Source organism: Sus scrofa, chromosome 4 (assembly GCF_054392235.1).
Source record: "Sus scrofa isolate SSC_HxYL_T2T_F1_AM1 chromosome 4, Sscrofa_HxYL_maternal_Yorkshire_Landrace_v2.0, whole genome shotgun sequence".
Taxonomy (NCBI): Eukaryota; Metazoa; Chordata; class Mammalia; order Artiodactyla; family Suidae; genus Sus; species Sus scrofa.
The window spans coordinates 87,014,846-87,041,168 of record NC_139386.1 but is presented as its reverse complement, the minus strand read 5'-3'; the positions used below and the strand labels follow the sequence as shown (position 1 = coordinate 87,041,168).

General features: G+C 42.5%; 1 protein-coding gene across 2 annotated transcripts in view; it reads left to right on the top strand.

Annotated features, from left to right (window-relative positions):
* Window positions 1-23,354, top strand: part of TBX19 (T-box transcription factor 19) — a 36,273-nt gene extending 12,919 nt beyond the window's left edge. Inside the window, exons 2-8 of one of the 2 annotated variants that reach the window (XM_001928456.5) lie at window positions 800-1,064; window positions 2,470-2,604; window positions 6,219-6,280; window positions 7,447-7,508; window positions 15,868-16,059; window positions 18,770-18,905; window positions 22,176-23,343. In XM_001928456.5, the coding sequence (XP_001928491.2) occupies window positions 800-1,064; window positions 2,470-2,604; window positions 6,219-6,280; window positions 7,447-7,508; window positions 15,868-16,059; window positions 18,770-18,905; window positions 22,176-22,461 (1,138 nt within the window). In that variant the 3' untranslated portion in view covers window positions 22,462-23,343. Of the gene's footprint in view, window positions 1-799; window positions 1,065-1,115; window positions 2,334-2,469; window positions 2,605-6,218; window positions 6,281-7,446; window positions 7,509-15,867; window positions 16,060-18,769; window positions 18,906-22,175 lie in introns of those variants that run through there. The other variant, XM_085022467.1, reaches the window with a different exon arrangement.
* The last annotated feature ends 2,969 nt before the right edge of the window (window positions 23,355-26,323 follow it).

Here is a 26,323-nt window from a genome sequence, read left to right as displayed (position 1 = left end):
AAGGCTCATGGTGCACACTGCTGTATTAAAGCCTCTGACAAGTCCTGCAGAAAAGGAGCTCGTCTAAATTTGTATAGTCAAGGATGCTGCTCTTCACTTGACCATGAAACCATGTCTTCCCTAGTATTGCTATTACTATTATTCAGAACTGGTGTTCTTTGCCAGAAGGTGAAGGGCTGCTTTATGGCATTAATGTGAAACTCTGACATATACTGGGAGGAAGTGTTTGGAGAAAGCTCTCTCTGAGAATGTGGCGTCTGACTATAGACCTTAAGCTTCAGGGGAAACTTCATTCTAGTCAAATGACTGAATCAGTGGTTTTCAGACTTTTTTTGGAGGTTCCCAGGCTAGGAGTCTAATTGGAGCTACAGCTGCCAGCCTACACCACAGCCACAGCAACATCAGATCTGAGCCGCGTCTGCGACCTACACTACAGCTCACAGCAATGCCGGATCCTTAACCCACTGGTGGAGGCCAGGGATCGAACCCACAACCTCATGGCTCCTAGTCGGATTTGTTACTGCTGCGCCATGATGGGAACTCCGATTTTCAGACTTTTTAATGGAGCACAACTTCTTAAAGTAAAATCTCAATATAAAATACATTTAAGAAGGCTCAGTTGGACTTGGGGCCGCCAGCCTGCTCCTTTTTTATCTGGCCTGCCTCAGGGCATTTTCTGCACCCTTAAAGGCCTTGCATGGAAGGTCCTTTCCCAATAGAGAGATGGCTGGACAAGGGGGGAGGTGTCCCTAACACTCTAACATCCTTCCTGTGGCTCAGTTTCTGCCTTTTCTCTTAGACGGATGTTCCCTGTCCTCAAGATTAGTGTTACGGGGCTGGACCCCAATGCCATGTATTCCCTCCTGCTGGACTTTGTCCCAACGGACAGTCACCGCTGGAAGTACATCAATGGGGAATGGGTGCCTGCGGGCAAGCCAGAGGTTTCCAGCCACAGCTGTGTCTACATCCACCCAGACTCTCCCAACTTCGGCGCCCACTGGATGAAGGCTCCCATCTCCTTCAGCAAAGTGAAGCTGACCAACAAGCTCAACGGAGGTGGGCAGGTATGATGGGTTGCCCGGCCACCAGGCCGCCCCACAACACCAAGCAAGAAATATCAAGGGTGCATTTAGGTAATTAAGGGGTCCTCACCGGCCTCTTCGCTCACGGAAGCCAATTATTCCCCAGAGTCCAAATGTGAACAGGAATAAACAGCTCTTAATTGGTGCTTTCAGTTTTTAATGGACTTCCTGATGTTAAAAGAGAGTGAGAGAGTGCAGTAGTTTACTTAATCATCAGGGGCCTTTCAGAGTTTTGTCTTGTGTGTGGTGCTTTTTACCCAGCCCTGGAGGAGGGGAGGAAGGAGAGGTTTGTGGTACCAGGGTTTTGTTATTCCCTCTCCACTCCCCCCACTTCTTTTTTTTTTTTGGTGTAAGTGGCATGTTGGCAATAGACAACTACCTTAATAAAAAAGCTGCTCCTAAATGAAATAATTGCTCCCTCCACTTGGGCATTATGATAATTATCAATAGAATATTGAATCAGCTTTGGGTTTTCAGAAAAAAAAAAAATCCAAACAAACCTTAAATAAGAAAGGTTTTATTTAAGGTCTCCAATTAGAGTAAACAAGATTTTGAGGCTTTTTACTCTTTTGTTTTCTCTGCTAGGATTGCAAATACTAGTGTACTGTGTAAGGCTGTTATTTCCTTTACAAATGAAGACTGTTTGGGGGGATTAGAGACACAGCTGGGAGGAAGAGGTCTTGTTCCCCAGATTTGCCTTTGGTCAGCATTTTAGCCCTCAGACTTTTTACCCCTTCTCTGATCTCTGGGCTTAGCCACCGGGGATGCAGGAGTTCCTGTTTCAAGAATGGAAAGTCATCCACTCAAGTCTTTGCAGTATTCAGAAAGTTCCAGTTCTTTGTTAAAAGAAGAAATTGACAAGTAAACTATTATTCCCTCCCAGATTTTACAACAGGAGACTTTCAGTAAACCTTTGATCACACAGAGTGGATTTTATGTCGTCATCATGTATAAGAGATCCTTACTCTGTAGGTAATGCAGGTCTTGTCAGTATTTTGAGATATAAGGATTCCTCGTGGGAAGAAAAGCAATATGTTGTAATAGATCAAAATCCACATTGTTGTGCTGAAAATAGGGAGAAAGAAAAAAAGGAAGCCAGGATTTGGGCAAAAAACGGAGCACTCATTAGACCAACTTCTCCCTGGCAACCTTCCCATCGCCCTGGAATAAGTGGCTCCAAAATTACACACTTCCTGGGTGCTTCTGAAAAATCTCCACCAGTCATTTCTCAGAGAGGTGGTGGCAGCTCAGGTGACTGGGGATTCGACCTGTGTGGCCCTAACTGGGGTGGATGCTGAGCTTGGAACTAACCAAAGTGCTGGGTCAACTATCGCCTGTGTTGCCCAGGCTTTGCATGTCATCTCTTTCTCTTCTTTCATCTCAACAGATAATGTTGAATTCTCTGCATAAATATGAACCCCAGGTTCACATAGTGCGTGTTGGAGGTGCCCATCGAATGGTGATGAACTGCTCCTTCCCCGAAACCCAGTTCATAGCTGTGACTGCTTATCAGAACGAGGAGGTGAGTGAATGTGTGTGTGTGTGTTTATAAATGTTACCTGGGAGAGTGTGTGGGACCGGGTGCTGATGCTTTTATTGCCATGACCAGGCTTGGATGAAAGGTGGGCTTTCCAGGACTCAGATATACTAAGATACACTTGGCAGAGATGAAGTTAAACAGGAGGGGGGCTCTTTCCACAGGCCCACTGGTGCTCCTTCTCCTGTTGCCAGTAAGGCGTGGTTGTGCTCTGTAATACAATCAGCAGAAACCGGGAGTCTTTGTGTCCAGGCCCTTGGCTACATAGAGCTGGGTGTTTTTCCTGCTCTGAAGGAAGTCCATAGGAATTGATCCAGTCATGCACCCTCTTTGGGTTTGTGTTATGCTTATTGTTAGCTTTCTCTGGGCACACTTAGATCTTTTCTTGCCTAACTCAAGCACTCTGGTGGTTTGAGCTGAGGAGCCAGAATCTGGCCTCTGTGAACTATGTGGGAGTGGGGCTTTTTGGTCCATTCACATATGTTGGGTGTTCCCAGGCCTGCTAGTTACCAGAGTACCTGGTGTTTTGGATTCTTTTTGATTAAACTTTAAAAAAATTTAAAAGGTAATACATGGGTTTTGCTTGTTTGTTTGTTTGTTTGTTGGGGACTGCCCCACAGCATATGGAGTTCCTGGACCAGGGACCAGATCTGAGTTGCAGTTGTGACCTATGCTGCAGCTGTAGCAACACTGGATCTTTTAACCCACTGCTCTGGGGTGGGAATCGAACTTCTGTCCTGGTGCTGCAGAGATGCTGCTGATCCCATTGTGCCATAGCGGGAACTCCAAGACATGTTTATTTAAAAAAACAGTCACATGATAAATACAGAAGTATGTACAGTGAAATGAAAAATAAAAGGTTAAAATGTACACTTTCCTTCCTGCTTTTTGAATCCTATTTCCCAGAAGCATTACAAATAATAGCTTAGAGTGTTTTTCCCATGCACATTCTGTGCATTTATAAATATATGACAATATATGGGAGTTCCCGTAGTGGCTCAGTGGTTAACGAATCTGACTAGGAACCATGAGGTTGTGGATTCGATCCCTGGCCTTGCTCAGTGGATTAAGGATCCGGCATTGCTGTGAGCTGTGGTGTAGGTCGCAGATGCGGCTCGGATCCCGAGTTGCTGTGGCTGTGGCGTAGGCTGGCGGCTACAGCCTCTGATTAGACCCCTAGCCTGGGAACCTCCATATGCTGCGGTGCGGCCCTAGAAAAGACAAAAAAAAAAAAAAAAAAAAAAAAAAGGCAAAAACAAACAAAAAACCCAAAACAAACCAAAAAATAAATATATGACAATATAGACTTCATCACACAAATTGATTTATGTTATACATATTAGTTTGCAATTTCTTTCCCCCCCTTTTAACAATGCATTCTGGGTCTTTGTCTATGTAACTAGATTCAGGCATATCTCTTTTTCTGAATTGCCTGCAGAGGATATCCTCTATTTCAAGCAATCAATTTCCCACCAATGGACATTTAGGTCCTTTCCAATTGTCTTATTTTATTTTTTAAATTTTTTGGGTCTTTTTACAGCTTCACTCATGGCATATGGCAGTTCCCAGGCTAGGGGTTGAATTTTTTGAATTGGAGCTGTAGCTGCCAGCCTACACCACAGCCACAGCAAGGCAGGATCCAAGCCATGTCTGTGACTTACACCACAGCTCACAGCAATGCTGGATCCTTAACCCACTGAGGGAGGCCAGGGATTGAACCTGTGTCCTCATGGATACTAGTTGGGTTTCTTACCACTGAACCACGATGGGAACTCCCAATTGTTTTATTTTCTATGATGAATAATACTGCAAAGAATATCCATGTACATCTTCTATTGTTTGCTTGCATGGGTAAGTGCCTAGAAATGGCATTGTTCTGTTGAGGAGAGGTTTGCAGTGTGTGCACTGCAATGGACAAAGCCCCACTGCCTCCCTCCAAAGGCAAATCTATTTATAATCCCTACCCTCTTCTCAGCATTGGTAATTACCTGCTTTTTACGGCTTTAATAATCTGATAGGCAGAGAAAATGTTATCTTATTGTTGCCTTAATTTGCATTACTTTATTTAGTAGCTTTAAAAGATTTTGAGCTCGCACTCAGCCAACTGAGTCAGAATCTCCAGGGATAGTGCCCAGAATCTGTAGTTTTAAGGAATCTCCATAAGGGATTCTGGTAATCATCCAGGCTTGGAAATGACCGCCTTAGTGCTTACAGGTGAAATTAGTTGTGCAGATTTGCAGGGAAATGTAATTTCTCTTCTATAGGTAATCTGGCCTCTTGGCTGAGCCCTTCCAGTAGGCTTATTGGAACAGAAATTAACTAAATATCTGATAATTTAAACAGGCCCCTCAAGTACCAATCAGTTTGTGCAGGCTGAGACAGCGTTTCTCAGATGACCCTCCCTCCCCTCTTACTCACTGTAGGGTGGAATCTGGTTCTAGGTGGGGAGAGTGTGGCTTTTGCAACTTTGGAAAGTGGGGAGGCATTGGGGACTGGAATGTGGCTTCCTCTGGTCTCTGGGAGAAGCCCCTTGTCCACTTACCTGCTGCCTGCTCCCTTAATGCATGGCTGGCAGAACCTGTCTGTGATCTGGCTTCCTGCTGGGGAAGTACTCAGAAGCTTTTCCTGGATATGTGCTGGATAGTTTCCTCTGAACCACCAGCAGGGCTAAGGCCACCCCTTGGGCAAGCAGCCCAGGTTGATGCTGTACTTACGTTCCTGAATATGCCCCAGGGGAATCAAACTCAGGAAAGTCTAATCTCAGAGCCTCCCTCTTCTGACAACATATCACTGCCAATTCAATATTGAGGCACCCTCACAGGATAGTGGGCACAGGAGTGGGTGAGGGAGCCAAAATCTTCCTTTATTGAGCAAATATTTGTTGAGTATTTACACATGCTGGATGTTATTCTACCTGGTGGTAATTCTGCACTGTCCTCAAGGCACTTACACCCCAGTGCATAGAGACAAAAACAAAATGCGTGTATGTGTATGTGTGTGTGTGTGTGTGTGTGTGTGTGTGTGTGTGTGTAAAATATATGAGTGTCAGATGGCTCTGAAGAAAAACGAAGGAGACTAAGGCCAAGGGCGATAAAGAGTGACAGTGGTTGGAGGTGATTATTTTTTGTGTTAACATGGCCCAAAAGGCAAGTGATTATTTAAGAGTTAGGGAGTTGATGCTAGTTTGTGTTCTAGAGTCTAGGGGCAGGATCCTTCCTGTATACTTTCCTCTGTGTCCCGGTGACTAGAAAAGAAACCAATACATGGTAGGTGTTCAATTGTTGGAAAAAAGGAATGAATGAATGAATGATAGAATGAATGCTAGGCTTGGCACAGCAGGCTTTGTGCATTTCTAATGTTTTGACCGTTCTTTGCTCACTTTATACTGCATTCGCCCTTTCCACCATATGTAAAAATAAAATGTTTCTTTCTGGACAGTGCAATAGTGATTTAATGCAGAAGTAAGACAGGAAACAGGGAGAGGGAGAAAAAAAGAGAATTATTCTGATTTTATAGAAATTCACAGGTGAAGATAAAGTGTTCTGTCTGCCCATGCATGTTCTACTTTCACTAACCCCTCTTGTCTTTGTAAACGCAAGATAACTGCTCTCAAAATCAAGTACAACCCTTTTGCCAAAGCCTTCTTGGATGCCAAGGAAAGGTGAGTAGAGAAATTTCAGTAAAACCTTATGATTTCTGCCAATGTGAAATTTATAATCATCTTGCAAAGAACCCACTAGTAGCACTTACATTTCCTTTGATAGAAAAATATTTTCAACATTCGATTCAATGGCTAACAAAATCAGCCAAATATATCAAACTCATAATTACCTGTTCTTTATAAGAGTGGCCCAGGAGAACCTTGAACTGGCAATGTTTTGTCCTTAAAAGAACAACCACACGTAAAAAAATAGGTAATTAAAAATTTTAATAATTCACTCTGTCCTTCCCACAATTATCTCTGAGTAGTATGTTTCAATAAGTTTTTTTAAAAGCTAGATTTCACCTAGGAAAGGTGAGTAATTCATATGAGCAACTCATAAAGATGAAAGGCTCATCTCTTTTAGGCCTGAGAGAAGTCAGAGACTTCTGGGGATGTGACATTAGCTTTGAAGTGTTCAGATTTTATTATTTGTGTTTCAAATCTTTACAATAACTCCTATAACGGTCTAAGTTTGCCTTTTCATCTTAAAGCTCGAGATGAATGAACAGATATCTTCAATGACATGCTGCAGGGTTCTGTCCTGTCAATAGTTGATTTAATTTTGATGATGTAGAAGATATAGCTTTCTCAGATAAGAAAAGTGGTATAATAAAAAAATTTAGGACTTTGAGTGAGAGATTCTGGCTTCAGTCCTAGCTTTTCCACTTCTTGGCTGTCTGATTTTGCATAGGTCAGGTTACCTTTCTAGGACCCACTTTTTAAATCTTCAAAATGGGCACAGTAATATTCTCTCACAGGATCATTGGTCGATTTAGCATATCACAGATGTGATTGTGTCCTGAAGTCTTATCTCAGCTGTTGCTACTGTTGCTTGAATTGTGTCCAGTGGAACACTGAGCACAAACTAGGAAGATCCAGCTAAACAGGGTTAGCTATAAATAAGGTATATTGGAGTGACTGTAAAACAGCAATTCAGAGAACAATTGCACAAGTAGATAAAGTAGGAGAGGGAGAAAGGGGGAAGACGATAGCTTTCAGGAAAAAAGGAGTTTGATTTTCTGATTCTAAGAAACGTGTTGTTCTCCAGAGAAAATCTCGGGTATCCTGTATGTTGGGCTTGTGTTATAAGCTGGACAGCCATGTGCACTTTTGTTCTCTTTCAGGAACCACCTCAAAGATGTGCCAGAAGCTATCTCTGAGAGCCAGCATGTGGCTTACTCTCACTGTGAGTTGGGTGAACACTGGGTGGGAGGCACCTGGCGCTACCCTAGGAGCATCTTCACCACACTCAGACTTTTCACCTGTTGTGACTGCTTCTGGCTTGTCCCAAATCTTCTATCAGGGAGTTCCCTTGTGGTGCAGCTGGTTAAGAATCCAGTGTTGTCACTGCAGTGGCTCTGGTCACTGCTGCGGCACAGGTGTGATCCTTGGCCCTGGAACTTTCATGTGCTGCAGGCTCGGCCAAAAAACACAAAAAAAGACCCAATATGCAATTTCCTCCACTCAAAACAAGTACATGCCCTTGCAAGAATTCCAGAGAGAACCAGTATTCCTGGGGGGCCTAAACACATTCTAGGCAGGAGAAAAGAATGGAAATAGTGAATTTCTTAAACTTGTTTGAGGAGAAAGCGCTCACAAAAGTACATTCTGTGTGTATCTCCTACGCTTACCCTCCACTCCTGTCTCTCTGTTCTGGATTTCCCCTGATCTTAGCACTCACTAATATTTGAGTTGGTCACCATTGGAATACCTCAGGCAGGCTATAGCTTTGCCTATGAGGAAGATTCTGCGTTTGTTGACTGGAAAGCTGCAGGGAGAGTCATAGTAATACACCTGGATGCTGCAGGTAGGTTGGATGGTCCTGACAGGGTACCACTCTCTCCATGACTCAGATCAGAGGGGAGGCCCCATGGTGGAGCAAGTCCTCTAAAGCTGCAACAGTAACTCAGGGCCAGTGGTATCAGAATGTCTGGATTATAGTGGTTTGCTAGGATTCCTTCTGCAGTTTTCTAGCTATGGAATTCTTTACTCCTTCCTTACCCTGAACCTCATCCATCTTTCATCCCAGAAGCAGCAGTAAAGCCACATAAAGAGAAGCAGCTCTCAGAAAAGCACTTTAAAAAACTTTTCTGTTTTGTTTTTTGGTCGAGTTACCATCTGTCACCTACAAAGTTATTACAATATTATCGACTATATTCCCCATGCTGTACATTTCATCCCCATGACTCATTTGTGACTGGAAATTTGTAACCCTTAATCTCTCTAACCTATTTATTTCCTCCCCAACTTCCCTCTTCTCTGGCAACCACCTGTTTATTCTCTGTATCTATGATTGTATTCTGCTTTGTTCGGTTTGTTTATTTGTTTTGTTTTCTAGATTCCAAGTAAAAGTGAAACCATACGGTATTTATCTTTCTCTATTTGACTTATTTCCCTTCGCATAATACCTTCTAGGTCCATCCATGTTGTTGGAAATGGCAAGATTTAATTTTTTTAGTGGTTGAGTAATATTCCATTGTGAATACATACCACATCTTTTTTATTCATTCATCTATCAATGGACACCTAGGTTGCTTCCATATCTTGGCAATTGTAAATAATGCTGAAGTGAACATAGGGGTGCATATATCTTTTCCAATTAGTGTTTTTCTTTTCCTTGGAAAACTATTAAGAAGTGGAGTTGCTGAACTGTACAGAAATTCTATTGTTAATGTTTTGGGGAAAGTCCATACTGTTTTTCATAGTGGTTGTACCAATTTACATTCCTGCCAACAGTGCGTGAGAGTTCCATCTTCCCCACATCCTTACCAACACTTGTTATTTGTTGTATTTTTGATAATAGCCATTCTGACAGGTGTGAGGTAATGACATTGTAGTTTCGATTCACATTAATCTGATCATTTATGGTGTTGAACATCTTTTCATATGTCTGTGGGCCATCTGTATGTCTTTGGAAAAATGACAGGTTCTTTCGTCAGGTTCTCTGCTCATTTTTAAATTGGGTTGTCTATTTTTTTTCCCATGTTGAGCTGTATGAGTTCTTTTGGATGTTAACCAGTTAGATCATTTGCAGATGTCTTTTCCCTTTCAGCAGGTGGACTTTTCAATTTTTTTTTCTTTTTTTAGGCCATACCTGTGGCACATGGAAGTTCCCATGCCAGGGAGCAAAACCATACCACAGCAGTGACCTGAGCTGCTGCATTGACAGTGCCAGATCCTAAACTCACTGTGCCACAAGAGACCTGGACTTTTTGTTTTGTTGATGGTTTCCTTCACGATGCAAATCTTTTTAGTTTGATATAATCCCATTTGATTATTTTAACTTTTGTTTCTCATTCCTGAGGAGATAAGTCCAAAAAAAAAAAAATATTGCTGAGACCAATGTCTAAGAATATACTGCCCATGTTTGTTTTCTTCCCTAGGAGTTTTATGGTTTCAGGTCTTACATTTAAGTCTTTAATCCACTGTGAGTTTATTTTTGTAAATGGTGTGAGAAAGTAGTCCAGGAGTTCCCGTGGTGGTGCAATGGTTAATGAATCCGACTAGGAACCATGAGGTTGCAGGTTTGATCCCTGGCCTTGCTCAGTGGGTTAAGGGTCTGGCGTTGCCGTGAGCTGTGGTGTAGGTCGCAGATGCGGCTCGGATCCCGCGTTGCTGTGGCTCTGGCATAGGCCGGTGGATACAGCTCCGATTCAACCCCTAGCCTGGGAACCTCCATATGCCGCAGGAGCGGCCCAAGAAATGGCAAAAAGACAAAAAAAAAAAAAAAAAAAAGTAGTCCAGTTTGGTTCTTTTGCAGGTATCTGTCTAGTTTTCCCAGCACCATTGAAGAGACTATCTTTCCCCCATTGAATATTCTTTGTCATGGATTAGTTGATCATAGAAGTGTGGGTTTATTTCTGTCTCATTGATCTATGTGTCTGTTTTTGTGCTAATACTAGGCTATTTTGATTACTTGTGCTTTTCAGTATAGCTAAAATAAGGAAGCATGATGCCACCAGCTTTGTCCTGCTTTTTACAGATTGCTTTGGCTATTTGGGGTCTTTTATATGTCCATACATATTTTAGAATTATTTCTTTTAGTTCTGTGAAAAAATGTCTTTAATATTTTGATAGAGATTGCATTGAATCTGTAGGTTGCCTTGAGTAGTGTGGTCATTATAACAATATTAATTATTCCAATCTATGAGCATGGTATATCTTTCCATTTTTTGTGTGTGTGCTGTCTTCAATTTATTTCATTGGTGTCTTAGTTTTCTGAGTACAGATCTTTTACTTCCCTGGTTATATATATTCCTAGGTATTTTATTATTTTTTCTTTTATTATTATTATTATTGAAGTATAGTACATTTATAATATTGTGTTACTTTTAGGTATGCAGCACCATGATTCAGTTAAACATATATTCTTTTTCACATTCTTTCCCCTTATAGGTTATTACAAAATATTGAATATAGTTCCTTTCATTATACAGTAGGTCCTTGTTCGTTATCTATAGCAGTGTATATATGTTAATTCCAACCTCCTAATTTATCCCTCCCTCCACCCCCTTTTCTTCCTTGGTAACCATAAGTTTGTTTTCTATGTCTTTGAGTCTCTTTCTGTTTTGGAAAAAAGTTCATTTGTGTCTTTTTTTTTTTTTTTTAGATTCCACATATAAGTGATATCTTATGATGTTCATCTTTCTCTGTCTGACTTACTTCACTTAATATGATAATCTCTAGGTCCATCCATGTTGTCATGTAAATGGCATTATTTCATTCTTTTTCATGGCTGAGTAACATTCCAGTGTGTGTGTGTGTGTGTGTGTGTGTGTGTGTGTGTACACCACATCTTTATTCATTCATTTGTTGATAGGCATTTAGGTTACTTCCATGTCTTGGCTGTTATAAATAGTGCTGTAGTGAACACTGGAGTGCAAGTATCTTTCAAATTACAGCTTTCTGGGAGTTCCCGTCGTGGCACAGTGGTTAAGGAATCCGACTAGGAACCATGAGGTTGCGGGTTCGGTCCCTGCCCTTGCTCAGTGGGTTGATGATCCGGCGTTGCCGTGAGCTGTGGTGTAGGTTGCAGACTCGGCTCGGATCCCGTGTTGCTGTGGCTCTGGCGTAGGCCGGTAGCTACAGCTCCAATTGGACCTCTAGCCTGGGAACCTCCATATGCCGCGGGAGCGGCCCAAGAAATAGCAAAAAGACAAAAAAAAAAAAAAAAAAAAGACAAAAAAAAAAATTTACAGCTTTCTGCAGGTATATGCCAGGAGTGGGATTGCAGGATTACCTGGTAGCTCTATTTTCAGTTTTTTGAGGAACCTCTATACTGTTCTCCATAGTGACTGCACCAATTTACATTCCTACCAACAGTGTAGGAGGGTTCCCTTTTTTCCATACTCTTCCCAGTGTTTGTTATTTGTAGACCTTTTATCAATGGCCAGTCTGACTGGTGTGAGATGATACCTTACTGTAGTTTTGATTTGCATTTCTCTAATAATTAGTGATGAGCATTTTTTTTCATGTGTCACGAGAACTTGTTAGTTTCTGCTTTGTTTTATGTTTTTTTGGATAATGGCCATCTTAATAGTATTAGGTGATATCTTGTTTTAATTTGCATTTCCCTGATGAATAGTGATGTGCATCTTTTCATATGCTTACTTGTCATTTGTATATTTTTGGAGAAATGTCTATTCAAGTTTTTGCTCATTTTAATTGGGGTTTTTGTTTTTGTTGTTGAGTTGTAGGAGTTCTTTGTGTATTGTAGACACTAATCCTTTATCAGTTATATGGTTTGCAAATATTTTCTTCCATCACAGAGTTTTCCTTTTCAATCTGTTGTTTCTTTTGCTTTACAGAAGTTGTAAAGTTTGATGTAGATCCCCATTTGTCTATTTTTGCTTTTGTTGTCTGTGCTTTTGATGTTGTATCCAAAAAATTATAGGATCTTGACAAATCCAGTTTATGAAGTTTTCACCCTGTGTTTTCTTCTAGGAGTTTTATAGTTTCAGATCATATTTGTCTTTAATTTATTTAAAAATTTTTTTATGTGGTGTAATATATAAGTCCAACTTCTTTAATATGTGGATATCCAGTTTCCCCAATGCCATTTGCTGAAGAGACTATTCTTTTTTTTTGTTTGTTTTGTTTTTTCAGAGCCGCACCTGTAGCATATGGAGCTTCCCAGGTTAGGGATCAAATCAGAGCTATAGCCGCCAGCCTACATCAGAGCCACAGCAACATGGGATCTGAGCCGTCTCTGTGACGTACATCACAGCTCATGGCAATGCCAGATCCTTAACCCACTGAGCAAGGCCAGGGATCAAACCTGCAACCTCATGGTTCCTAGTCTGATTTGTTAACCGCTGAGCCATGACGGGAACTCCATGAAGAGACTATTCTTTTCTCATCATGTAGTCTTGGCACCCTCCTTGAAGATTATTTGACCACATGGGTGGGGGTTTATTTCTAGGCTCTCTATTCTTCCATCAGTCTATATGTCTTTATGCCAGTACCATACTATTGAGATTATTGTAGCTTTGGAATGTGTTTTGAAATCAGGAAGTGTGAGGCTTCCAACTTTGTTCTTCTGTCTAAGGATTGCTTTGGCTATTTGGAAGTTTTTAGAGTCTATATGAATTTTAGTATTGCTTTTTTATTTCTAACAAAAATGCCATTGGGATTTTGATAGGGATTGCAGTGAATCTGTATATTGCTTTGGGTATTATGAACATTTTAATAATATTAAATTTTTTAATCTACAAACATAGGATGTCTTTCCATTTATTTGTGTCTTTAATTTCTTTTATCAATGTTTTGAAGTTTTCAGTGTATAAGTCTTTTGTCTTCTTGATAGAGTTTATTCCTAAGTAATTTATTTATTTATTTAGAGGCTATTATAAATTGAATTGTTTCCTTAGTTTATTTTTGGATTGTTCACTCTTACTGTATATAAATGCAACTGGTTTTTTGTGTACTGATTTTCTATGCTGCAACTTTGCTGAATTTGTTTATTAGTTCCAACAGTTTTTTTGGTGGAATTAGGGTTTTCTACATATAAGGTTGTGTCATCTGCAAACAAGATAATTTTATTTCTTCCTTTTCAATTTGGATGGCTTTTCTTTCTTTTTCTTTTTTTCCTAATTTCTTTGGCTGGGACTTCCATTACTATGTTGAATAGAAGTGGTAAAAGTGGATATTCTTGTTTTGTTTGTAATCTTAGAAGAAAAGCTTTCAGTTTTTTTCACTATTGAGTATGATGTTAGCTGTGAGCTTGTCACATATGGCCTTTTTAAAAATTTTATTTTATTTTTTATTGTTTTTAAAATTATAGTTGACTTACACTGTTTCATCAAGTTCTGTTGTACAACAAAGTGACCCAGTCACACACATTTCCCTGTGCTGTACAGTAGGATCCCACTGCCCATCCATTACAAATATAACAGTTTGCATTCCCAAACACCCAAAATTTCCATCCCTCCCACTCCTTCCCATCCCCCACCTAGGAACCCCAAGTATGCTCTTCTTGGCCATGCTCTGTTTCTGTTTATTGTTTGTTTGTTTATTATTTTTAGATAGGATCATCTCTTCCATATTTTAGATTACACAGATAAGCGATATCTTATGATATTTGTCTTTTTCTTTCTGGCTTAATTCACCTAGTATGAGAGTCTCTAGCGCCATCCATGTTGCTGCAAATGGCATTAGTTTGTCTCTTTTATGGCTGAGTAATATTCCTTTGTATATATGTACCACATCTTCTTAATCCATTTATTTGTCGATGGACATTTAGGTTGTTTCCATGTCTTAGCTATTGTGAATAGTGCTGCTATATGTATCTTTTTCAATTAATTGGAGAATGGTAATTACAGACCAATTACAGACCAATATCACTGATGAACATAGATGCAAAAATCCTCAATGAAATACTAGCAAACCAAATCCAATTATATATTAAAAGGATCATGCACCATAATTAAGATCTCTACAGAGAATGGGGATAGAGGGAACCTACCTCAAAATAATAAAAAACATATATGAAAAACCCACAGCTAACATCATTCTTACTGGTGAAAAATTGAAAACATTCCCACTATTATTCAACATAGTTTTGGAAGTTCTAGCCACAGCAATTAGAGAAGAAAAAGAAATAAAAGGAATCCAAATTGTAAAAGAAGAAGCAAAACTATCATTGTTTGCAGATAATATGATACTATACTTAGAAAACCCTAAAGACAGCACCAAAAAAACTGTTAGAACTCATCAATGAATTTGGCAAATTTGCCGGCTGCAAAATTAATACACAGAAATAAATCACATTTCTATATACTATTAATGAAAGACCAGAAAGGGAAATCAGAGAAACCATCCTATTTACAATCACATCAAAATGAATAAAATATCTAGGAATAAACCTACCTGAAGAGACAAAAGACCTATACTCTGAAAACTATAAAATGCTGATGAAAGAAATCAAAGACAACACAAACAGATGGAAAGATATACCATGCTCTTGGATTGGAAGAATCGTATTGTCAAAACGACTATACTACCCAAGGCCATCTACAGATTCAATGCAATTGCTATCAAATTACCAAAGGCATTCTTCACAGAACTAGAACATATGGCCTTTATTATGTTGAGGCAATTTCCTTATATTCCTTATTTGTTGAATCATAATAGAATGTATATAAAATCATATTGGAGCATTAAATTTTTCATACATTTTTCTTCATCAAATGAGATGGTCATTCACAAACATATTTCTCTGCGATGTTTTCCAGCTTTCCAAAATTGTTTGCAAGGTTTTTGTCATCAAGGTGTGCTTGACAGTTCCCTCTCTATTGCTTTCAGAATCCTCTTTGTGGGGTGGCAATGGGAGGCATCATGTCTCCTCTTGCTTGGAATGAGAACTGAAGACACCTTTCCACTGGGTAGAAACAGAGGCCTTCACTTTTCCTGGGTAACCAAATTAAACATTCCCTAGTAATGTAGATCAGTGAGTTATATATACATCTAACACCCCCTTCTTAGACTGACTTTTCATTTAATCCAATTAAGTCATAAGCAGCTTAACTTTTGCATTGCTATTAACTTACATATTCAAATAATATTTTACATAGCTGTGATTCCAATATTTCTTTCTTTCTTTCTCTTTCTTTCTTCCTTTTTTTCTTTCTTTCTTTCTTTTTTTCTGGCTGCACCCATGGCATATGAGAGTTCCTGGGCCAGGGACAGAATACGAACTGCAGCTGTGACCTATGCCACAGTTGCAGCAGTGTCAGATCCTTAACCCACTGTGCTGGACCAGGGATCGAAAAGGTACCTCCACAGAGAAAAGCCAGATTGTTAACCCACTGCACCACAGTGGTAACTCCTGGTTCCAGTATTTTTAAAGAGGTTTTCTAAACTGACAGGGGACTATTGTCCATCTCCAAGGAAGCCAACTTTGCTGCTAACATGGAGGGGGTGTGGCAGTGAAGGTCTAACTCCACACAGGCCAATATGTGTCGTTCACACAAAAACATAGCTATGCAAAGTGGCTGGTGTGGAAGTTCACAAGAATCTGTCTCTGTGTCTTCCATTTTCTCTTTTAGTGGGAGGCTGGATCTTATCCAATTCGGATGGGATGTGCACAGCAGGAAATGGCAATTACCAGTATGCTACTCCTTTGCCTCTGTCTGCTCCCCACACCCACCACGGCTGTGAGCACTATCCTGGCCTCCGAGGACACCACCGCCAGGCTCCCTATCCTTCTGCCTACATGCATAGAAACCATTCTCCCTCAGGTGTGTGATTCTGCTAATTAAACTCTTGGGGGTGTGAGAGTGGGTGATGGTGAGAAATGGATAAACAGCTTGTAAAAAGAAGTATCTGAAGACAGAATCCCTTTCATCTAATATAAGTAATATTATTGTATATTAATATTGTAATGTTTTGTTAATTTTATATACTAATAGTTCATTATATGGTTACAACCTTATTAATGTTTTACAATTATTTGAAATAATTACAAAAACGAAGAGACAGTCTCTATTTCTTTTTTTTTTTTTGTCTTTTTAGGGCCGCTCCTGACACATATGGGAGTTCTCAGGCTAGGGGTTGAATCGGAGCTGTAGCTGCCAGCCTACACCACAGCTCATGGCTACGCTGGATCCTTAAGCTACTAAGCGAGGCTAGGGATTGAATCCCTGTCCTTGTGAATGCCAGTTGGGTTTGTTACCATTGAGCCATGGTGGGAACTCCCGGTGTCTGTTTCTAATGGGTGTGAAAGGACTCCTCCCAGGGTACTGGTGTACTGAGCAGTTTCAGCTGCATCTCTAAAAGCTAAGTCATGGGGCTCTGAGACCCTCTGCTCACTGCCTTCATGTGGTTCTTCTCTACAGTTGTTGTGCATGGCTCAGGCCAGGGAATACCCATCCCAGTTTTGGAGAGCTATTGGGAAGGTCTCTGGGACACTGGATCACTCCACATCCAGGTGGAGGCATGCAAACCCAACCTTGATAATTTTTGCAGTCTGTTATTTTTGAAGTCGACACCATTGTTTGTGTACTTTCTTTCTCATTGACTGCTTCCTTGTCTACCTTGGCCTTGTGTAAGCCCAGACCTTGCCCGATAATTAGATTTGAATGGAGGAAGGGAGATATGAAATCAAGGGTTGATTTCTCATGAGTTATTCATGCAACAAATACTTAAGGAGGATTGACTATATGCCAGGTTTTGTCCATGAACAAAATAGATTAATACTCTCCCCTGGTGGAGATTCTAATCTCATAAGGGGAGACTGACACTAAATGAAACAAATTAGTAAAATTCATGTCATGGGAGACGGAGGAGCGTGTTAAGATTGCAGCTTCAGGAAAAAAAAAAAAGGAGTTCTCGTGGCTCAGTGGGTTAAGAACCCGACTGGTATCCATGAGTATGTGCGTTCGATCCCTGGCCTCGCTCAGTGGGTTAAGGATCCAGCTTTGCCACAAGCTCCGGCATAGGTCATATCCCTCATTGCTGTGGCTGTGGCGTAGGCCAGCAGCTGCAGCTCCAGTTCAACCCCTAGCCTGGGAACTTACATATGCCCCAGGTGTAGCCTTAAAAAGAAAAAAAAAAAAAAGAAGATTCCAGCCTCAGAGACACCCTGAGCTCAGTACCTGCAGAGAACTTTGCTGGTCACCACCTACCTGTCCCTGTGCCCCATCACCTGCCACTCCCAGCAACCATGACAGGTGCTGCCAGGAAGGGAGAAAATGTAGCTTAATGATTTCAGAAACTGAGCAGTGTTCTTTTCTACTTCTTGGTTCTTTCCCATGGTTAGCACACAAAACACGTCTTCTGAGCATCTGTTGTGCACTAGGCATTCTTTTAGGCAGAGGGATAGGAAGGTGATTAAGGTATAGTTTCTTCTCTGGAGAAGCCCAAGACTACACAAACACATACATAATTCATCCTAATACAATAGAGTGAGAGCTCTAATGTGATCCTTGGACCTATAGCAGCAACTGGGAACTTGTTAGAAATGTAGGCTCTCAGGTTCTCCTTCTGAAAGAGTCTGCAGTATAACAAGATCCCCAGGTGATTCTTATGCACATTAAAGTTTGAGAAAGTCTATAAAACACAAAAGCCAAGGTGCCATATGAATGAAGGAAAAAGAGTGGCTAGGTCTACCCGGAGGGCTTAACATTTGTTTAAGTTGAGATTTGAAGAATGAATAGATAAGGACAGAGGTGGGAGGGGGCAAGGGTGAAAGATGGATGATGTGGGACACCAGCAGAGGTGAGGGCCATTTTTGGTGAGACAGCAGTATGGGCAAAGACACAGAAGGAAGAGAGAGCCTGGGTTGTCTGGGGAATGGTTTAGGAACAGAGCATAGAGGGAGCAGGGAGGGGTCGGGGATGCAAGAGCTGAGAAAGTTGCAAGTGGTAGATCATGAAAAGGAGTGACTGGGCCAGGGATATACAGCATCTTCTTCCTCTCTCTCCTCTTTCCCCTCCTTCTTCCCTTCCTTCATTTCTATTATATATAACACTATTTATGCAAATGGAGATTCAAAGACATAGAAGACACTATTTTTGAGATGTTTAAATTTCCTTGGGGTTGATGAGAAAAATAGCTCCTGGTCCTTGGAAATCTCCTCTGGGACACTGATGGCCCTTGGACTTATCTTGAGGAGATGATGACATGGCCCATTTTAAAGGAGAAGTGACTGTGGGGACATGAGTTAGATCTGTGTCATAAGGGGCAAGTCATCTCACCCCTCTGAGCCTCATCTATTAAACGGAGATGAGAAGATGTGAAGATTAAAAAGTGAATAGTATGTGACATATGGTTGACATTCAATAAATCCAAGTTCCTTTCTTTTTTCTGTTTCCTTCATAAAGTACTCACAAACTGTTGGCATGTGTAGCACAGGCCCTGGTTCTATTTTGACCTAGTATAATGATGTTGGTCACCATCTTTACATGTTTTCTATGCTCCATCAACTGAACTGTTGTTATTTCCCCCAAGTGAATTTGATAGAAAGCTCCAGCAATAATCTGCAAGTTTTCTCTGGAGCTGACAGCTGGACTTCCTTATCCTCCACACCCCACGCCAGCATCCTGTCTGTACCCCACACCAGCGGACCAATCAATCCAGGGCCTAGGTAAGACCAACACCAGCAACTCACTCATTGGTCTTGGGGCTTTACTTTAGCATTGGGGACTCCAGTTCATTCTTTTTTCTGGGGTGGCTTGGTCTAGGCATCATCCTGACTTCTAAGCCACTAGGAAGTCAAAGTAATGCCAGGGTCAAGATTTCACTCCTGGAGAAAGGGTGGTGGGAAAGTATCTTCTCCATTACATACTCTTTCCTTTGAAGCTTTGGACTTTTATTATTTTATTTTATTTAAAAACATTTTTTTGGTATTTTATTTTTAAAAGGGAAAAGATATCATGGTCTGGAATCATTTGTCTTGAACCAGTGAGAGATACTGTGAACTGTGATGACAGCAGATAGATGGTGAATACAGGGCAACTGAAGGGAAAAAGTACAAATATGCACTGAAAATTCAAGACCCTTGACTCTCTTTCCTCACAAACTGCTCATTCTAACAAGGGGACAGATTTTGAGTGCTCTGGCTTCAGTCCAGTCATTAGGGCTATGTGTAGCTTGTAGGACCTCTGGCATAACTCTCACACCAGAGATCTGCATTCAGTTCTGGCTTGTGAAATCAATGTGGTGGAGCCACAAAGGAAGGGGCCTGGAACCTGATGAGCGTGGGCTTGATCTCCAGTTCTACCTCTTATTGACTTTGTGACTTTGGGCAATTTCCTCACTGAGCTTCAATTTTCTTATCTATAACATGGAAATAATATGAGGTATTCTGTAGAGTTAGGGTGAGCACTAAAGTTAGAAAAAGCACTAAAATGTTTTATGAGTAGAAACATTTATAATTTTTTTTTTTTCCTTTTCTAGGGCCGCTCCCACGGCATATGGAGGTTCCCAGGCTACGGGTCTAATTGGAGCTGTACCTGCCGGCGTATGCCAGAGCCACAGCAATATGGGATCTGAGCCGCGTCTGCAACCTACACCACAGCTCACAGCAACGCCAGATTCTTAACCCACTAAGCAAGGCCAGGGATCGAACCTGCAACCTCATGGTTCCTGGTCAGATTTGTTAACCACTGTGCCATGACAGGAACTCCTTTTTTTTTTTTTTTTCGTTTTCCATTTATAATTTTTAAGTGGTAACATACATGTGAACTGTTCAACACAGATATGCAGAATTTTGTGATGGTCGAAAAAATTCAAAATTAAAAGATGTCCCATCTTATGTTTGGTGGGGGGGAAGGTGTTAGAAGACTTATTTATTAGCAGGTCTATAAAAAGTTAGGAAAACATAAAGCTTTGATCCACAGCAGGGCTTCTCCCACTTTAATGTGGATTAGAATCACCTGGGATATTGTGAAGCTTCACAGTCTGATTAATGGGTCTGGGATGGGGCTTGAGATTCATTTTTTTCCCTTCTTTTTACAGCAGTACCTGTGGCATATGGAAGTTCCCAGGCTAGGGGCTGAATCAGAGCTGCAGCTGCAGGCCTACTCCACAGCCACTGCAACACTGGGTCCAAGCCACATCTATGATCTATGCTATAGCTTACAGCAACACCAGATCCTTAACTCACCGATTGAGGCCAGGGATTGAACTGCATCCTCATAGACACTATGTCAGGTTCTTAACCCACTGAGCCACAATGGGAACTCTGAGATTCTGATTCCAGGTATTCCTGATGTTGCTGTAAACTATGATCTTGATAATTTTGATGCTAAAGTTGCTGTGGCCTCAGAGGGTCTAGTGCTATTCCATGCAACAGCCAGCAGCTGCCTCTGGCTCCAGGGCCCTTGAAATGAAGCTGGTCCAAACTAAGATGTGCTGAAAATGCAACACACAGACAGAATTTTGAAGACTGACTACACACACACACCAAAAAAAAAAAAAAAATAATTAAGAATTTTTTTATATTGAGTGCATGTTGAAATGATAATATTTGGAATATTTTCAGTTACATCAAATATTATTAACAATAATACTGCATGCCAGATTAATTAAATCAGAATCTCAGCGGGTAGAGCCCAGGTGTCAGTATTTTTTAAAAACTCACTGAGTCCAATGCACAGTCAAGTTTGTGAACCAGTGCTGTAAAATAAGTCCAAAAAATGGTCCGGCTCCCCAGCCTTTCTACCAGGGACTATAGCTGACACGTAGAAACCTGGAATGTGTGATATGTGTTAGGCATCACATACTCATTTTCTTATTTAATCCTCATAAAGATATCTTTAAGTTTATATCTAATTATCACACGAGAATATTTTATTTTGTTTTAGGGCCGCGGGTGCAGCATATGGAAGTTCCCAGGCTAGGGGTCAAATTGGAGCTGCAGCTGCCAGCCTACACCACAGCCATAGAAATACCAGGTTCGAGCTGTGTCTTTGACCTACACCACAGCTCACAACAATACCAGACCCTTAACCCACTGAACAGGGCCAGGGATCGAACCTGAATCCTCATGGATACTAGTCACCTTTGTTTCTGCTGAGCCACAATGGGAGCTCCTATCACTTGAGATCTTGAAGGTGGGGAAACTGAGGTTCGTATATTAAATAATTTGATCGAAGTCATGGAGCTAAAAAGTGGCAGAACTAGTATTCAAACCTAGGTTTTCTGACACCAATGTGTCCTGGTTATTAGGCTGCATTGCTTCTCTTGGCCCTTGAGAGATCTTACAGTTCATACTGCCCAAATGTTCACCTTTCACCACCCTGCCCATTTACACAAGTGGCAAGGGAATCCTGGAGAAAGAAAATGCTGTTCAAAAACTGAGCAACTTGGGAGTTCTTGTCACGGCGCAGTGGTTAACGAATCCGACTAGGAACCACGAGGTTGCGGGTTCGAACTCTGTCCTTGCTCAGTGGGTTAATGATCCGGCGTTGCCCTGAGCTTTGGTGTAGGTCGCAGACGCGGCTTGGATCCCGTCTTGCTGTGGCCCTGACATAGGCTGGCAGGTACAGCTCCAATTAGACCCCTAGCCTGGGAACCAACCTCCCATATGCCACGGGAGCAGCCCAAGAAATGGCAAAAAGATAAAAAAAACCCCAAAAAACTGAGCAACTTGCCAGTGGCAGGGCCAGCATCAAAATGCAGGTCGTAGGACAACCAGTTTTATTCTATGTTCATGAACACCTATGCTTATTCTGCTACATCTTGCTGCTGCTCTGTAGAAACAGGGCCAATCTGTGTCAGAGCTAGAAATGAAGTCGTGGCCAGATGCCGTCTTCCTGGACTGGTGCCCCTCCAGCACTGGGTTTGTGCTTGTGGGTGCTAATCCTATCTTGGACTGTCATCAAGCATTGTCTCTCTCTCTGTGTCTCTGCAGCCCCTACCCGTGCCTGTGGACCATCAGCAACAGCGGCGGGGGCCCCGCTGGGTCGGGCCCCGAGGTGCACACCAGCTCCCCGGGAGCCTTTCTTCTGGGTAACCCAGCTGTTACTTCACCCCTCTCCACCCAGGCACCCACTTCGGCTGGTGTGGAGGTTCTGGGGGAGCCCTCACTGACCAGCATTGCTGTGTCCACCTGGACCGCAGTGGCCTCGCATCCCTTCTCAGGCTGGGGCAGCCCCGGTGGGTGTGGGCGCCATTCTCCCTCCTCACTGGATAGTTAAACAGGAGCCCAGGGAAGGTGTTGGCAGATAACCTTCTATGTGTAGAGATCTTAGAGATCCCACCTACTGATACCAGTGAATCAGGCTCCAGGATCTAGCCAACCAGTGAGCAGGATTATACCAGAAGTACACTGGGAGATGGTTTAGTTTGGATGATGCTAATTTTGTCACCTGCATCTCTCCACCATTTTCTTTTTGTGCTCTCATTTTCTCTGCACCTTATCCATGCCATGCTTAGGCAACAAAAGTTTACTGAGAACCTTCTTTGTGCCCTGTCCCTTTCTCTTCAAATGGTTCTAGAAAGCTGCCCTTCCTGTTCTGTGGAGGTGATGCAAAGCTGTTAAGTGAGCTCTAAATTGACCTAGCCTAAGGCCACCACTTTGTAGCTTTGGGCAGCCCTAGAAGGTCTGTCTGTCTGGAGATCTTCTGCCCTGAGACTAAGAGAGGATGCAAATCCAAAGAGGGAAGTTAACAGCAATAGAGCTAATCACAGAGTACAGCATTGAGAATTGAGGAAAGGAGATCATGTCACTCCCTTGCTCAGAAACCTTCCATGGCTCACCATTGCCTGCAGAATGACACTTAACCAAGATCTTCTACCATCTGGCCTCAGACCACTTCTTCAGCTTCAGCCTCCCCCCACCCCCCAGCCTTCCCACCTCCCAGGGACAAGCCAAAGCACCAATCCCTGCATCAAATGCTGATCTGCTCAGGCACATTTGACCTGGCTCCCTGCTCCCCCATTGGTTTTGCCTTTGTTAGAGAGAACTCACCTCATTCTGCCTTCTATTTTGATTACCTGTGTGTGTGTGTCTCTCTCTCCCACTAGACTGTGAGCCCCTTGAGGGTGAGGCCCAGCCTTCTTGTCTTGGTTCCCCGCCCCCCAGCACCTCGTTCTATGCCTTGCCTATAGTAGGTGCCCAATAAACACTGGCTGAGTCAAATGGGTGCAAAGTGATGTTTTAGAAGGATAGCCGAGGAGCTCTTGGGGAGGCAGAGCTCAGAGGCACATGGCTTGGACAGGGCAGTGGGTCCAAGTGGGAGCCTAGGGATGTGCTGAGTGTTACATCTGGGGTACAGCCCCTTCTCAGTGACTGATGATGTAAGGAGATGGTGTGTGGTAGAGTGGTGGTCCCCAAACACTGGTCCTTGGATAACCTGCACCAGGGTCACCCGGATCACCTATTAGAAATACAGATTCCTGGGCACATTCCACACCTCTTGGATCAGAATCTTTGGGGCTGGAGTCCAGAATTTGCATCTCAAGCGAATGATCCAGACAACAGTAGCTGAGCCAAACTTGACAACATTTTGCCTGGAATAGGGAAACAGAATGATAAATACTCCAGGAGGAGTTCTCGTCATGGCTCTGTGGGTTGCAAACCTGACTAGTATCCATGAGGATGTGAGTTCAATCCCTGGCCTCCATCAGTGGGTTAAGGATCTGGCATTGCTGTGACTGTGGTGTAGGTTGCAGATGCTGCTCAGATCTGGCATGGCTATGGCTGTGGCTGTGGCTGTGGTGTAGGCCTGCAGCTACAGCTCCGATTTGACACCTAGTCTGGGAACTTCCATATGATACACATGTGGCCCTAAAAAGACACACACACAGAAAAAAGAATGAGGAGTTCCTGTTGTGGCGCAGCGGAAATAAATCAGACTGGCATCCATGAGGATTCAAATTCCATCCCTGGCTTAGATCCAGTGTTGCCATGCGCTGTGGTGTAGGTCACACATGTGGCTCAGATCTGGTGTTGCTGTGGCTGTGGCAGAGGCTCAGGTTCAACCCCTAGCCTGGGAACTTCCATATGCCACAGGTGCAACCCTAAAAAAAGAGAGAGAGAGAGAGAGAGAGAGAGAGAGAGAGAGAGAGAGAGAGAGAGAGAGAAAGAGAACGATAAATGCTCCATGAACTTTATTTCAGATAAGCTTTTGAACCTCTGCCCCAGCCTATGACATTACTGTAGTCAGTGAGCAAAATCACCATTTCATTGGTTTTCCTTTCCCTTTTCTACCACTATTGGATGTGCTGATAACCGTCGGCATGTGGTTGCTGGACCTGGCTGATGGGCAGTCCTCCCTCCCAGCACCGACATCATGCTGCACTGACTGGGCGACCTTCTTGGCTCATCACTGGTCCACTTGGAGCCTGGCAGTGGCACAGCTGCTCCCACCACTATTCCATCAGTGGAGCCCTGCAAACCCACCCATGCCAAGCCTTAGCCTGTGGTGCCCAAACATGGCACAATGGAGTCCATAGCTCTTTCTATAGAGTAAGTGGGTTTTTTTTTTTTTTTTTTTTGTCTTTTTAGGGCTGAACTTGTGGCATATGGAAATTCCCAGGCTAGGGGTCGAATTGGGGCTGTAGCCGCAGGCCTACGCCACAGCCACAATAACGTCAGATCTGAGCTGTGTCTGTGACCCATACCAGACAACGCCAGATCCTTAACCCGCTGAGCAAGGTCAGGGATTGAACCTGTGTCTTCATGGACACTGGTCAAATTTGTTTCCGCTGATACATGATGGGAACTTCAAGAGTAGGGTCTTGTGTTGTGGTTAATATTGCCTGATATTTTGGTGCCATTTAATTTTTGGACCTGTATCTCTGGAAAGATGCCACTCCAACCACGTGGTATCCTGGAAAGCCACCTGACTGCACTTAGGTTGGCCTGACCAGAGCTCTGGGTCCCTAATTGCTGTGTGAGGGCCCAGGGCACAGGGCACCCACATGAATAGCTCTTTGAATAGCTCCCTGTTTTTGATTATCTAGTCCTTCAGCGATATCATTAGAGGCCATTAAGATATTAACATACTAGCATCTCTGCAAGATGTTATTTTGGTAAGCTATAAGAAGTGCCCATTTCTCATTCTATTAGAAGTTTAGGCCTCTTCGGCAGTCACTGTAGTGGTTGGTCAAGCAGTAAAGTGCTTACTTAGCAAGTGCAATTAGGTCTATGAAAACCTATCTTTAGTCAAGCCTTCCTGTACTTCCCCCAAGCCTGGAGGAGACAGAAGATGTAGCCTAGAGGCACAGAGCAGAAAGATGCCAATAATTTCCTTTCTTCCTTCATTGCTCAGGTGAATTGGGTCCTCTGCAGAGCTATAATGTAAGCATTAGCTGAGCTCTGGGTGACTATACTCCAGCAGTTTTACAGGATGCTCAGATTGGAAACTGTGATGATGATTTTTTTTTTTGTTTTTTTGGGTGCCCCTCCAAGGCACATGGAGTTCCTGGGCCAGGGATCAGATCCGAGCCACAGTTTCAACCTAAGTTGCAGCTGTGGCAATGCTGGATATTTAACCCACTGTGCTGGACTGGGGATTGAACCTGCATCTCAGGGCTCCCAAGACACCAACAATCGTGTTGCACCACAGCGAGAACTGCAACTGCAAAGATCTGTAAGCACAACATGATAGTTGGTTCCATATGGAGGATCTCTCTTTGGTGTTAGCCATGCAGCCAGACTCATATACTGGTGTTTTCTCCAAATAGTTTGGGGCTAGTTTCTGACTGGGAGGAACAACACTTGATTACTTACGTCAGTTTAATAAATGAGAGTCTCTGATGTATCAGACAATCTTTGGAGCCCTTTGCATTGTTTCCTTGCTCATGCATCTTCTTTATCTGACTCACTATAAAACAAAAATGGCACCACTTCAGGACTTCAGGCCTGTGCCATGACATTTCAGAGAAACTGAAATCCCATCTGAATGGAAAGAGTTAATACAATTCCTTTAGCCAGAGGGTAGAGATTTTAACTCTCCTGAAGAGCCTGGTCTATGTGAAAGCATCTCTTTTTGTGGTGCCTGGCAGAGTCTCCCCTGTCCTGATGAGCCAGCCTTGTCACCAAACCCCTCTGCC